The 11,898-nt window shown below is 44.6% G+C and overlaps 1 protein-coding gene and 1 long non-coding RNA gene across 2 annotated transcripts; one reads left to right on the plus strand and one right to left on the minus strand.

Moving 5' to 3' along the window:
• Window positions 1-3,016: 3,016 nt before the first annotated feature.
• On the minus strand, window positions 3,017-4,380 carry LOC127341002 (uncharacterized). The gene is made up of 3 exons (XR_007875124.2): window positions 4,121-4,380; window positions 3,440-3,795; window positions 3,017-3,266 (listed from the first exon to the last, which is right to left on the minus strand). It is a non-coding gene; the product is annotated as an uncharacterized lncRNA (long non-coding RNA).
• A 4,975-nt stretch (window positions 4,381-9,355) lies between these two features.
• LOC127341001 (NAC domain-containing protein 58) lies at window positions 9,356-11,417 on the plus strand. Its single transcript, XM_051366769.2, has 2 exons — window positions 9,356-10,117; window positions 10,594-11,417. Exons 1-2 carry the CDS (start codon window positions 9,590-9,592, stop codon window positions 11,071-11,073), a joined length of 1,008 nt encoding a protein of 335 aa, XP_051222729.1. The 5' UTR covers window positions 9,356-9,589; the 3' UTR covers window positions 11,074-11,417.
• Window positions 11,418-11,898: the final 481 nt, after the last annotated feature.

Here is an 11,898-nt window from a genome sequence, read left to right on the forward strand (position 1 = left end):
TAGTCCAGGGGTGAACTACTCACTCATCACTCCGGAGGCGACCATGGTGGTGAAGAGTCCTCCGGGAGATGATTCCCCTCTCCGGCAGGGTGCCGGAGGCGATCTCCTGAATCCCCCGAGATGGGATTAGCGGCGGCGGCGTCTCTGGAAGGTTTTCCGTATCGTGGCTCTCGGTACTGGGGGTTTCGCGACGAAGGCTTTAAGTAGGCGGAGGAGATAGGTCAGGGGGCCACACGAGGGCCCCACACAACAGGCCGGCGAGGCCAAGGGCCAGGCCGCGCCGCCCTAGTGTTTGGCCACCTCGTGGCCCCACTTCGTATCATCTTCGGTCTTCTGGAAGCTTCGTGTGAAAATAGGCCTCTGGGCGTTGATTTCGTCCAATTCCGAGAATATTTCCTTACTAGGATTTCTGAAACCAAAAACAGCAGAAAACAAAGAATCGGCTCTTCGGCATCTCGTTAATAGGTTAGTGCCGGAAAATGCATAAATATAACATAAAATATGCATAAAACATGTAGATATCATCAATAATGTGGCATGGAACATAAGAAATTATCGATACGTCGGAGACGTATCAAGCATCTCCAGCCGCGTCCCCTAAAGCGTCCCCCAAACCGCGCCGGATTGAGCGTTTGGGGGACGTGTTTTGTTCGTGCCGCCTTTGGGGGAAGTCGCTCCCCAGCCGCGTCCCCCCAAACGCCGCCCCCAAACATTTAAAATACTTATTTTTAACACAGAACCATTTATAAAATATAGCATATGAATAAAAATGTTTGCGAGGATTGTTTTCAAATTAAATTACAACAAACAATAAAACAAGTAAACAAATATAATAAATAGGGGTAGATGCTACATCAAGGTGCCACGGTATTTCCTTTGATCCTCCACAAATGCTCAACGAGATCATCTTGAAGTTGCTCATGCACATTGCTGTCACGGATCTCTGCGTGCATGGCGAGAAAATCAGCAAAATCTGCAGGCAACTCATGATCAACCTCCGCAAGAGGGCCTTCACACTCATAGGGACCAACATGTGACCTAGCATGATTTTTGCGGTCATCCTCGATGATCATGTTGTGCATGATCACACAAGCCTGCATCACCTACCACATTTGGTCGTGAGACCAGCTTAGAGCAGGGTACCGTACAATGGCAAATTGTGCTTGAAGCACACCAAATGCCCGCTCGACATCCTTCCTACAAGCCTCCTGTCGCGTAGCAAAGTGAGAATTCTTCAGACCTGATGGATTCGAGATTGTTTTGACAAAAGTGGTCCATTTTGGATATATACCATCGGCTAGATAATAGCCTTTGGTATATTCGTGGCCATTGATCTCATAGTTGCATGGTGGAGCATGCCCTTCCACTAGTCTGCTGAACACCGGAGACTGCTGCAACACGTTGATGTCATTGTGTGATCCCGCCATGCCAAAGAAAGAATGCCAAATCCACAGGTCATAATCTGACACAGCTTCAAGCACCACACTGCAATATCCATGACGGCCTTTGTATATACCTTGCCAAGCAAATGGGCAGTTCTTCCATGCCCAGTGCATGCAATCGATGCTTCCAAGCATTCCAGGAAATCCTCTGGCAGCATTTTGTGCGATGATCCTTGCAGTCTCTTCCTCAGTTGGCCCTCTCAAATAGTATTTGCCAAACTTTCCCACCACAGCTCGGCAAAACTTGTACATGCACTCAATGGCAGTAGACTCACTCATGCGAAGGTAGTCGTCCTGTGTATCGGCAGGTGCTCCGTATGCAAGCACCCTCATGGCGGCGGTGCACTTCTGAATCGACGAGAACCCGAGAACGCCTACAGCGTCGAGCTTGAGCTTGAAGTAGGGGTCGAACTCTCGAACGCCGTGGAGGATATTCATGAACAGCCCCTTGCTCATCCTGTACCGGCGCCGAAAATTGTCGGCATGTGTTGCGTCGTCGGCGAAGTAGTCGTTGTGCAGCATGGCATGCCCCTCCATCCTCTGCCGGGGCTTCGACTTCCTTCTTCCCGGCCTTGATCCTCTGCGGCGCGGCCTCTTCCTCTTCTCCGCCTCAGCGTCGAGCATGTCCTGGAGGGACGCGATGATCAGCAAATGCTCCCGCGGGTCATCGTCGAAGGCTTGCTCGTCCTCCAGCAGCAGGGCAACCATCTCATCGTCGCTGTCCATGGCTAAAGCAAAATCAATGGTTAAAATTGCGCCGAGGCAGACGACGCAACAAACAGCGGCCAATCGCGCCTACCTGGCAAGTCGTCGAGCACCTTCTGTGCGCGGAGGTGGGGCGGATTTGACGGCGCGTTCTAGGACGAGCTGGCGACGCGTCGGCGGCGGCACGACCGGCGGGAGCCCCAGCCGCGACAACGGTGCCGACTCTCAGCAGAGATCAGACGCCCAACCGGCCGGGAAATCCAGCGGCGGCGGTGGGGTGGGAGGCGCGGGAACGAAGGAGCGACGAGAAAAGAGGCGCGAACCAACGGTTTATGCAAATAGTCGCCGACATGTGGGAGCCCGCCTCGCTTTTCGGTGTGTCCGGCGTCCCCGGTGCGTCCCCTGTGGGACGGGGACGGGCTCGGGGCGCCGGACACCGTATCGGGCCGCGCCGGACAAAAATGAGCTTTGGGGGACGCGGCTGGAACACATTTTTTGTCCGGCGCGCCACAAATCCCTTTGGGGTTCGCTTTGGGGGACGCGGCTGGAGATGCTCTTAGTGCCTAAATTCTAACCAAAATTCTGTGCTGAAGAAAACTAAGAGCAAAAGCCAACAACTATAATGCTTTGAAACACCCATAATATTGTTTAGTCTGGTGAAATTAGTTATTAGTACTGTGATTTACAACTAAAAATTAAAGAGACTGAAGCAAAACAAATAGCACAGCCGAAAGGGATCAAATTTTTATTTGATTAAAATCGGAGTCTCCGTGATGGGAGCCTGTAAGCAGCAACAAAATCTGAGTTAAAGCAACGCTTCATTTGCTTCAGTGCTATATAGTTGCAGTAGAACATAAAAACACGTAATAGAGAGGCAACTCTTGATACATTCATTCATTGCACATATGCAGAACTACACATAGTAGAAAGACACTCAGAGAAGGCAGCCGTCAGGACGCTGCCTCAAAATGTCCAGGAACTAAGCTCTGGGCATATGCCTTTCCTATGCAAACTACGTTCATTAGAACACTTCATCTTTATTAGATAGCTTGAGAACCGAGCAACTATAACGGTGAGCTGCTGATTTGATAAGCTAAGCCCTCTGACACGATCGTTGTCCTGCAGTTAAACTTAGGTGGTCAGCTTTCATTCTGCATTCTGATGGAAATAGCCAAGCAAAGTAGGATCCAAGAGATTACTGTAGCAATACATATAAAAGAACAATGAATGTAAAGAATAGTCAATCGGACACAAAAAGAATACACCGTTAATGCAATAAAATAAAAAACTACCTAGAAACATCGATGTAAGCAGCAACACGTAGAGATGGCCAAGCACTTCTCAGTAGACTATATTTCTCGTGCGTAGTCGGCTCGCCAGACTCATGGAGAGCTAGTACTTTTATTAATACCTCCCGTGAATTCACTTGAGATTGCAACATAGAATTGCCCACGCAAAAAGGCCGCTAATGCAAGTAAACGCCCACCTTATTAAGAGTCTTCCTCTGGCTTTTATTAATGATCACTGCAGATGATATCTGTTTTCCAAACTGATAATTAATATGCATTGGTATAGAAAGACATCAGCAGATTCCATGGGCTTCTTTTGGAGCCCCACATTTGTTTTCACAAAGTATCAAACTAATGTTCTGGAAATAACAAAAAAAAGTATTGTGTCATGTGCTTCCACGAATATGACCGAAACATTACTCAGCTAACAGCAAAATCTCTTAGGTTATCTATGTCCTCTCTAGTTTCCTTAATGTCTAACTGTTAGATTCAATACTTTGGATAATCCTGCAAGGTACGCCAAACAAAGTACTAAAAGGAAAGTTATGAATTTGTCTTTTTCATGAATTTCTAGGCTATAAAAAAGAGAAAATGTGGAGAAATAAGATATCATATCACTGGAGTCCTAAAGAATTGTGCCACAGAAACTGCAAAATAAATAGATAAAGCGAGATTATCACTCACCTGCAATCTCTTCCCAGTATTTCTCCAGGGCTATATTCTGTCATTTGCAGGAAACCGTCGGATGCAATATCTGAAACATCAAACCAAGAATAAACATATGTTCACGGAGTGCAGATATCTACATCAATAGTGAGATGTGTGGAGTATGATGTCCATAATGAACTTCACAGTTGGAATTATCTAGCAATCTCAGGTACGTCATAATAAAGTTCAAGGGTACGCCTTCCCATTCATTTAGTAAGGGCGTCATCAATTTTTGTGTGTGTCACCACCCAAGCTGCAGATCTTCATTTCTTAATTTCAGCATGTTCTTCTGTACACTTCCATCACCCATACCAAGATAACTGTATGTACAAACTATATAAGAACAAATAAAATAAAGCATTTTATGATGCTCTAGATTACAACAAAAGAGGATACCTACCAGATTTTCAAGCCGATGTTCCAAGCTGGAACACAGAAGAGTAGACGGGCTATAGAGTTAAATGTAAAGAAGAAGAGAAAATACATAACACAATATGTAAGCTATTGTTAGAAAAGAATCTAGCCTGAAGACTAAAGGACCAAGAGTTTGAATATGTTACAATGGGGAAGTTTAAAAGAATAGATAAACCGTGGGGCAATAGAACTTGGTTTCAAAATATAAAAAATGCACGGAATATTCTTCTTGCTTGGAAATACAGAGCACACATGTAACCTAGTACATAAGAAAGAAAATACATGAATTCACATATAACCTAGTACATAAGAAAGAAAATACATGAAATAAGTAGACGTAGGTGGAGTGTTCTTGGCTAGAAAATAAAGCACAATAATCAGACAATTTCTAAACAACGAAACATCTTGTTAACATATGAACCAGCTGTTTGAATACATGGAAGCGGAAAAATTGTGAAAAAAATATATACGGAGGAAAACGTAACCTAGTGCAACATAAATAAAAAACACGAAATAGGTAGTTGCTTGTTTGCGATAAGATTTCGCTTGTAAGGAGAACCAACACCCAGCTGTTTATGGTCATGTAAAATCATAGTGTCTCTATGGAAGAAAGCACCCCACCACATGCCATGGAAAATTAACCCCATGTCCATGTCCAGGCGAAAAACCATCATGCTGAAGCTAGCCTACAGTTTGCGAGCATGAACTCATGATCAAACAACATTGGGAGGACATCATGCTCATGCTAGAACAAAATAGGAAGTCATGATTCCGAAACCACGTTCTAAGCCCTGCACCTTGAAATAGGGGTTTGTGAGAAAAACCTGTTTTCATGATTATTCATGCAAAAAAACCGTGGCTACAAAGAAACATTCTTCATCGAACTGTAAAAAAACACAATTTGAAGTATAGCACCACAGTAGAAAACTATGATGATCATGCAGCAAAATAAGATAATGATGGGATTACATATACCTCTTTTAACGATCTGGATTTATCTATATAAAACAGGAGGTGCTATGGCACGAAAAAATCAGCGAACTAATGACGATCTATTGGTTACAGCAAGAAACTGAGTTAGAGAAGAGGTATACCTCTATATTTTTGCTCTTCTGGTTCCTCCTAAATTCCTGTGGCCAGATCAGCCATCTTGGGAAAAAAAAATCGAAATAAATTGAGATACACATAGAGAGAAAGCTGACACAGGAATTTTGATGCATAGACAGAGCCAATGCCGTCCTCTATGCCATCAGCAAAGCGGAAAGGAGATATGGGCACTGACGCCATCAGCATTTTTCCATCCATGGCATCGTGGAGGTGGACGGTGAGCTGGGTCTCGCGTCCCAGGACGCCGCGCTCGTGGATGATGGCCGGGCGATGGAGACAGCCTCTGCACGCACCCCCATGGTGAGGTAGGCACAAATCCAATGAGGAGACGTGCGCTGACCGCTGCAGCAGTCTGAGCCGGCCATCTCCGCAGCCAGAGGCCGGCTCAAAATCGGCCCTCCATCGCCACCATCGTTTGTGGCGCCTGCTCGCTCCTTCTCCGCCATCTTTGATGGCGGCGAGGAGTCCGCCATCAACCGCCGCCGGAAGCTCCAACCAACTCTTGCCAGCACCATGGCCCCGCTCATCAGCGCCGTGCCGCAACAACTGTTTTGGGGGAGAAGGATGGGGGCGGCGACCTCGATGGGAAGGAAGAGGAAGAAAAGAAGAGGAAGAAAAGAAGAGGTGGGGGTTCGGGCTCTATATCTGCTAGAAATCCAAGCGGTTGAGTGGGCCCGATAGCACCGCTTTGACCAAGACTTACGGGGAAATCAAATCACCGGGAGCTATGCAGGAAAAGAGGCTACAAACCGGTAACCGGTTGCCCATGGAGTTGGAAAAAAAAACCCAACCGGGTGAATCAAGGAAGGGAAAAAAAAGAATCAACGTGTCACTCAACAGATGGGAGAAACAGATGATAAATAGCATGACTACAGTACTCCAGTTAACCCAAGAGCGTGAAATGGTTCAACTTTTATATAGTGTTATATGAGGATTGCATGATTACAACTTTTCACACCACATGCCGATGAGTAACTTGAGCCGTTCAGCTAGAGTACAACTGGGCATGGGCAGCCCGGCCCGAAAATTCCGGGCCAGGCTAGGTCGGGTTTGCACTTCGGGCCGGGGTCGGGCCTGAAATCTGAACCTGAACATCGGGCTAGGCCGGGCTCGGGCCTTCATTTTTGCGCATTTTAGCCTGGTCGGGCTTGGTTTCTCGGATTGGGCCGGGCTTTTTACTCGTTTGGGCTAGGTTCGGACATAAATTACAGGCCCGACGGTTGGGCTGGGCCGGGCTCAGGCCTAACTTTTTACCCGTGGGCTTTTTAAAGCCCGGCCCGAAGCCCGGTCCGGCCTGAACTTTGCCCAGGTGTCTATAGCTACTAGCTACTCCCTTGGTGCATGCATAAACATGATTGTTCATGAAAGTAGATTAATTATACTCTCTTGGTGCATGCATAAACATGATTGTTCATGAAAGTAGTATTTGTTATGTCTAAAATAAGTGACTTAATATTTTCTAGATACAGATGTATCTATATTTTTAAAATGTGCGTCTTGATACTACTCCCTCCTTCCCATATTAGGATGTATATTAGTTTTGTCAAAGTTAAACTTTATAAACTTCAATCAAATGTACAGAAAATTTTATCAGCGTCTACAACATTAACTCAATATTTTTAGAACCATCATAAAATATATTTTCATATTTTATACATTTGGTATTATAAAAGTTTATATATTGGAGAAATTCAATTCGGCTCCCAGGTGCACATGCTCCATCTACCAACAAAACATATTTTAAAGTGTGGAAAATTTTTGAAAAAAAATCTACATGTACATCTCCATAATATATGTGTGTGCGTCAAGTTCCACGAAAAAATAATATTTTTTGTGACCTATGTAAAAAAAAAGAAAACTTATCCTATGAAAAGCATTATTTTAAGCACTGAATTTTGTCTTTTTTACACACGTCACATGATAAGTTCATTTTTTATGAAACAACTATGTGAGCGCGTACACATGAATATGTACGTGCGAATTTTTTGTTTCAATTTTTTTGAAATTTAAAATATGTGTAAGATGCATTTTAAAATATAGGAAGCATATGCTCCCATGTTTCAAAACACCACTCCCCTTTATATATTTGTATATATAATTAAATAAACTTATGAAGTTTGACTTTGACCAAAACTAATATGCATCTTAAATTGGAAAGCAGTGAGTACTGTATTGGAGATAAAGTTGAGTTACTTTTTATGAACAGAGGTAGTAGGTGTAATTGAGTTGACGCGCATGGTTTTTCGAGTCGATCTGACCTACGCAAGAAAATTGAATGCACAGTTAACTGCAAAATCTGCTACAGTATGGATCTCGATATTATGATTGGTATTGGTGCGGCCGGAGGCAACTGGACCATATATTAGGTATTATCCGTAGTATCGATCTCTCAGGTGATGACCTGGTCGTGCACTCGTGCATATTCTTCATGTGGAGTATGAGTGGAAGAAAACCTCGCTGCAAAGTCTCCAACGAGTTTGGACTACCATAGATATAGCCAAACTAGTTTAACACGCAAGCTAATCATTCCCATCAACATCAGTCAGAAGGCACAAAAGTCAAATCCGGACGAGAGGATATATTAATGGTGTAATCTAGTTTTGGCTCATAAACCTAGCTAGGTTTAACTTTTTTCTGCCACAATTATTGCAGACATCACCAAAATATCAAATACTACTTCAAGAAATATCCATAATTAGTTCATCAAAATTTTACTAGTAGTGGTTTTGGACTAAGTTATAACAAATGATTAAATTTCGAATGCCAACGGAATAGCAAGTAAAGTTATTGGAAAGTTATAATGAAACGATGTTCGCATTTAGTCCCCCGGAGCAAATGACTAACTAGCCTTCCAATTTTTATAGTGGACAATAGATGTTAACTACCATCAAAACAAATTAAAATAAGTTGCAAAAGAGTGTAAATTTATTGTTTGTGCAAGACCATTCACTATAAAAATCATTCGCTCAACAATTCTCCCTAATTGCTTTGGAGCTATGTACTCTAGGTGTCGATTACTACCTCATGAACTGATATATTGGAGGTATTTTATAGAGTCTCAATGCAAATTTATATACTATTTTTTTTGAGTTTTACATGCTAGGAGCCTAGGATAGGTATCAATCTATATGGTACCACTATCATTCCTCCCCTCATTAATTATTGTGCCACATCAGAATTTTGTTAATATGGCATGCATGATACTTACAAATTATGATATTTTTATTGTACTAGTCTACAAATAATGATGATGTCACATGAGTTGCAATAATTAATCGTGTTGCGTGGTTGGTTGTTACTTCATACGTCTCGTTTTAACAGGCGCACACATTGTTCAAAAAATTAGCTCGACCATTATTTTGATCAATTAAATATGAAATGTATGTTAAAAAATTATATTATTCAAAACTTTTTTGAATACGAATCTACTGGTATAGATTTTGTAGACATATAATTTATATTTTTTAACCAAATTAATAGTCAAATTTTGTCTTAAACTATGTGCGTCTGTTAAACCGAGACGGAGAGGGAGTAATTTTGCTCATTTATAGGTATTTAAGGATGGTTGTGGACTTGTGGTTTCGATGAGGAGGCAGGACAGCGTACCCCTTTATTTCCTACCTGAAGTTTTCCCACCGCAACAAATTAAGTTGAGCCGGCCTAAATAAGATTCTAGCCAGTGAGAGCATTGATAGCTAGTAGCTCCTGCCACCGTGCGCACGTTTGGACGCGGCATGCATGCATCATCACTCCCGTCACCGGCGGCCAACAATTACAAACCTGCCATCCGCCGGTGCACCTCCTCCGCCTTTATAACCGCACCCAACGCCTGCACCTCGGAAAATTTCATTCCCCCCTCATCTCAATCTACCCAGCCTGCTCTAGCTTCTAGCTACCTCACGCCGACGTGCTCTAGTTGCGGCGATGACAATCGAGTTGCAGGCTCGGCCGTCGGGGATGACAATGATGACGACACCGCGCACGGTGGCGGGACTGCCGGCGGGGTTCCGGTTCCACCCGACGGACGAGGAGCTAATCGTGCACTACCTCCGGCGGCGCGCAGCTTCGGCGCCGTGCCCGGCTGCCATCATCGCGGAGGTGGACATCTACAAGCTGGACCCCTGGGACCTCCCCTCGAGGGCGGTGTTCGGGCAGCCGGATGGCAACGAGTGGTACTTCTTCAGCCCCCGCGAGCGCAAGTACCCCAACGGCGTCCGCCCCAACCGCGCCGCCGGGTCTGGGTACTGGAAGGCCACCGGCACCGACAAGCCCATCACCGCCGGCAGCGTGCCGGGTGGTGAGATGGTCGGCGTGAAGAAGGCGCTGGTGTTCTACCAGGGTCGGCCACCCAAGGGGATGAAGACCAACTGGATCATGCACGAGTACCGCTTAGCCGCCGCCGTCAACACGTACCAGCCGCCCTCCAAATTCAAGGCCTCGTCCTCCATGAGGGTACGATCGAGTACATGGCTACATGCATGATGCATGCATGTCTCTCTAGATCTCATCCTGTAGTGAGTTGATTAATTTCTTTGTGTTCTAGCTGTGCTAATTAGGCACGCAAATCAGTTTAATTTCCATGATTGATTAATTACGTACTTTGTGTTCTAGTTTAACCAATCACCTTTTACATGGTGGTATGTGAATTTTCTGCGGTTGCAAGAGTTCGAAGTAGCTTGGGATCATTTCTCTCTTAAGTAGCGTGTGTAGCGTGTGGATGTCCCTAGCTAGGTTAAGTACTTCAAGCAAGCAACTATTGTCTTACTAGCTGGTTTCTTTTACCTCTGGGATCTTCTTTCTCCAAGAAAGAGACTTGCATTATTACTCAACAAGCTACTACTACCTAGTGAACCTACCTTTCAAGCTAGCTAGCGACTGTTTGGTGTACATCCTTGATACTGATTTTTTTCTCTTTTGCGTGCATGCAGCTGGACGACTGGGTCCTGTGCAGGATCTACAGGAAGCCCAACCAGCAGCTGTCACCGTTCTACGACCCGTCGCCGTCGCCGCCGTCCATGGACGCCGGCGGCCACGGCCACCGCCACTACCAGCAGCAAGAGGAGAACTCCACCTCCTCCTCTAGGATGTTGCCCAGGGCTCCGTCCATCTCTGACTACCTCGTCGACTACCCCGCTGTCTCCGAGCTCTTCGACACCATGCCGGCGCCGCCAGAGCCCGAACTAAGCTCCGGCGCCAGCCGGCTCTTCGTCAGCAGCATCAACCGCGGCGAGGACAGCACGGAGCGGAAGAGGCAGACGCCGACGGAGTATATTAATGATGATGGGGGTGATATGTCATCGCTGCGTGCTTCCAAGAGGTTGTTGAGCAGCGATGCGTCCATGACGACGATGAACAACACCTACTCCATGTTTGGGCCGGATCAGCCTTCTTCCCAGGACAGGATATGACCGATGATCTCTAATTAGGGCTAGGAGAAAGATAGGCAGCTAGCGAATTGACTATAGACACATTCATTATTCAATACTGATGCCGGTCGATCGATCCAGGAAAGATCTATTACTTGTGCATGATTTATACTTAGATCAGACTGAAGTATATTGTATACAATTAGTGCAACATAGTGTATAGGATTATTCCGAGGAGAAGATGTAAGGACTTATTTCACACTAGCTAGAACTGGTTGTACATACAGGTCTAATTTGTGTGTATGTATATGTAGGGTAATGAATTAACTAGGGTGTAAATTATGGATAACATTGAATAAAATTAGAGTGAATTCCGTTTTTTACCCCATTCAAAGAAAACTCATCTAGAATACCCCTTTTATAAGCTTTGAAACATCATTTTTTGATGGATGCCCATTGAAAAAGGTCTGAACGGATTAACAAGGTTTCAAATTATCAGAATGATGACAAGGAATGTGAACAATTGGTGTTGAGAAGTCTAGACATGATCGTCGATGCCGACCTCCGATCTTTACATATATTTTTCGGGCCACATCGACGTAACATGCTGGTCCTATCTAACCAAAATATACAAAATGCTAAACTGGGCAAAACCGTGGTTAAGACCTCCAAGATGACATATTTCGGTAGAAGTTCCACTAAATGGGGTAATATGTGTCGCAAATGCGCAACTACAGGGTAAAAAGTGAAATTCACTTATAAAATTATTATTTACATAAACTAACATAGTGCCCCCCGCAAATGCGAGAGCATCATCTTTAATATATGTGAAAAATAGATTTTTCTTCGGTTTACCCTCTTGGTGAA

The sequence above is a fragment of the Lolium perenne genome, chromosome 3 (assembly GCF_019359855.2).
Source record: "Lolium perenne isolate Kyuss_39 chromosome 3, Kyuss_2.0, whole genome shotgun sequence".
Classification (NCBI taxonomy): domain Eukaryota; kingdom Viridiplantae; phylum Streptophyta; class Magnoliopsida; order Poales; family Poaceae; genus Lolium; species Lolium perenne.

Coding starts and splice junctions, on each gene's coding strand:
- LOC127341001 (XM_051366769.2), top strand. CDS start 9,590: ATGACAATCGAGTTGCAGGCTCGGCCGTCGGGGATGACAATGATGACG. Junction 10,118..10,593: donor AGGCCTCGTCCTCCATGAGG/GTACGATCGAGT, acceptor GCGTGCATGCAG/CTGGACGACTGGGTCCTGTG.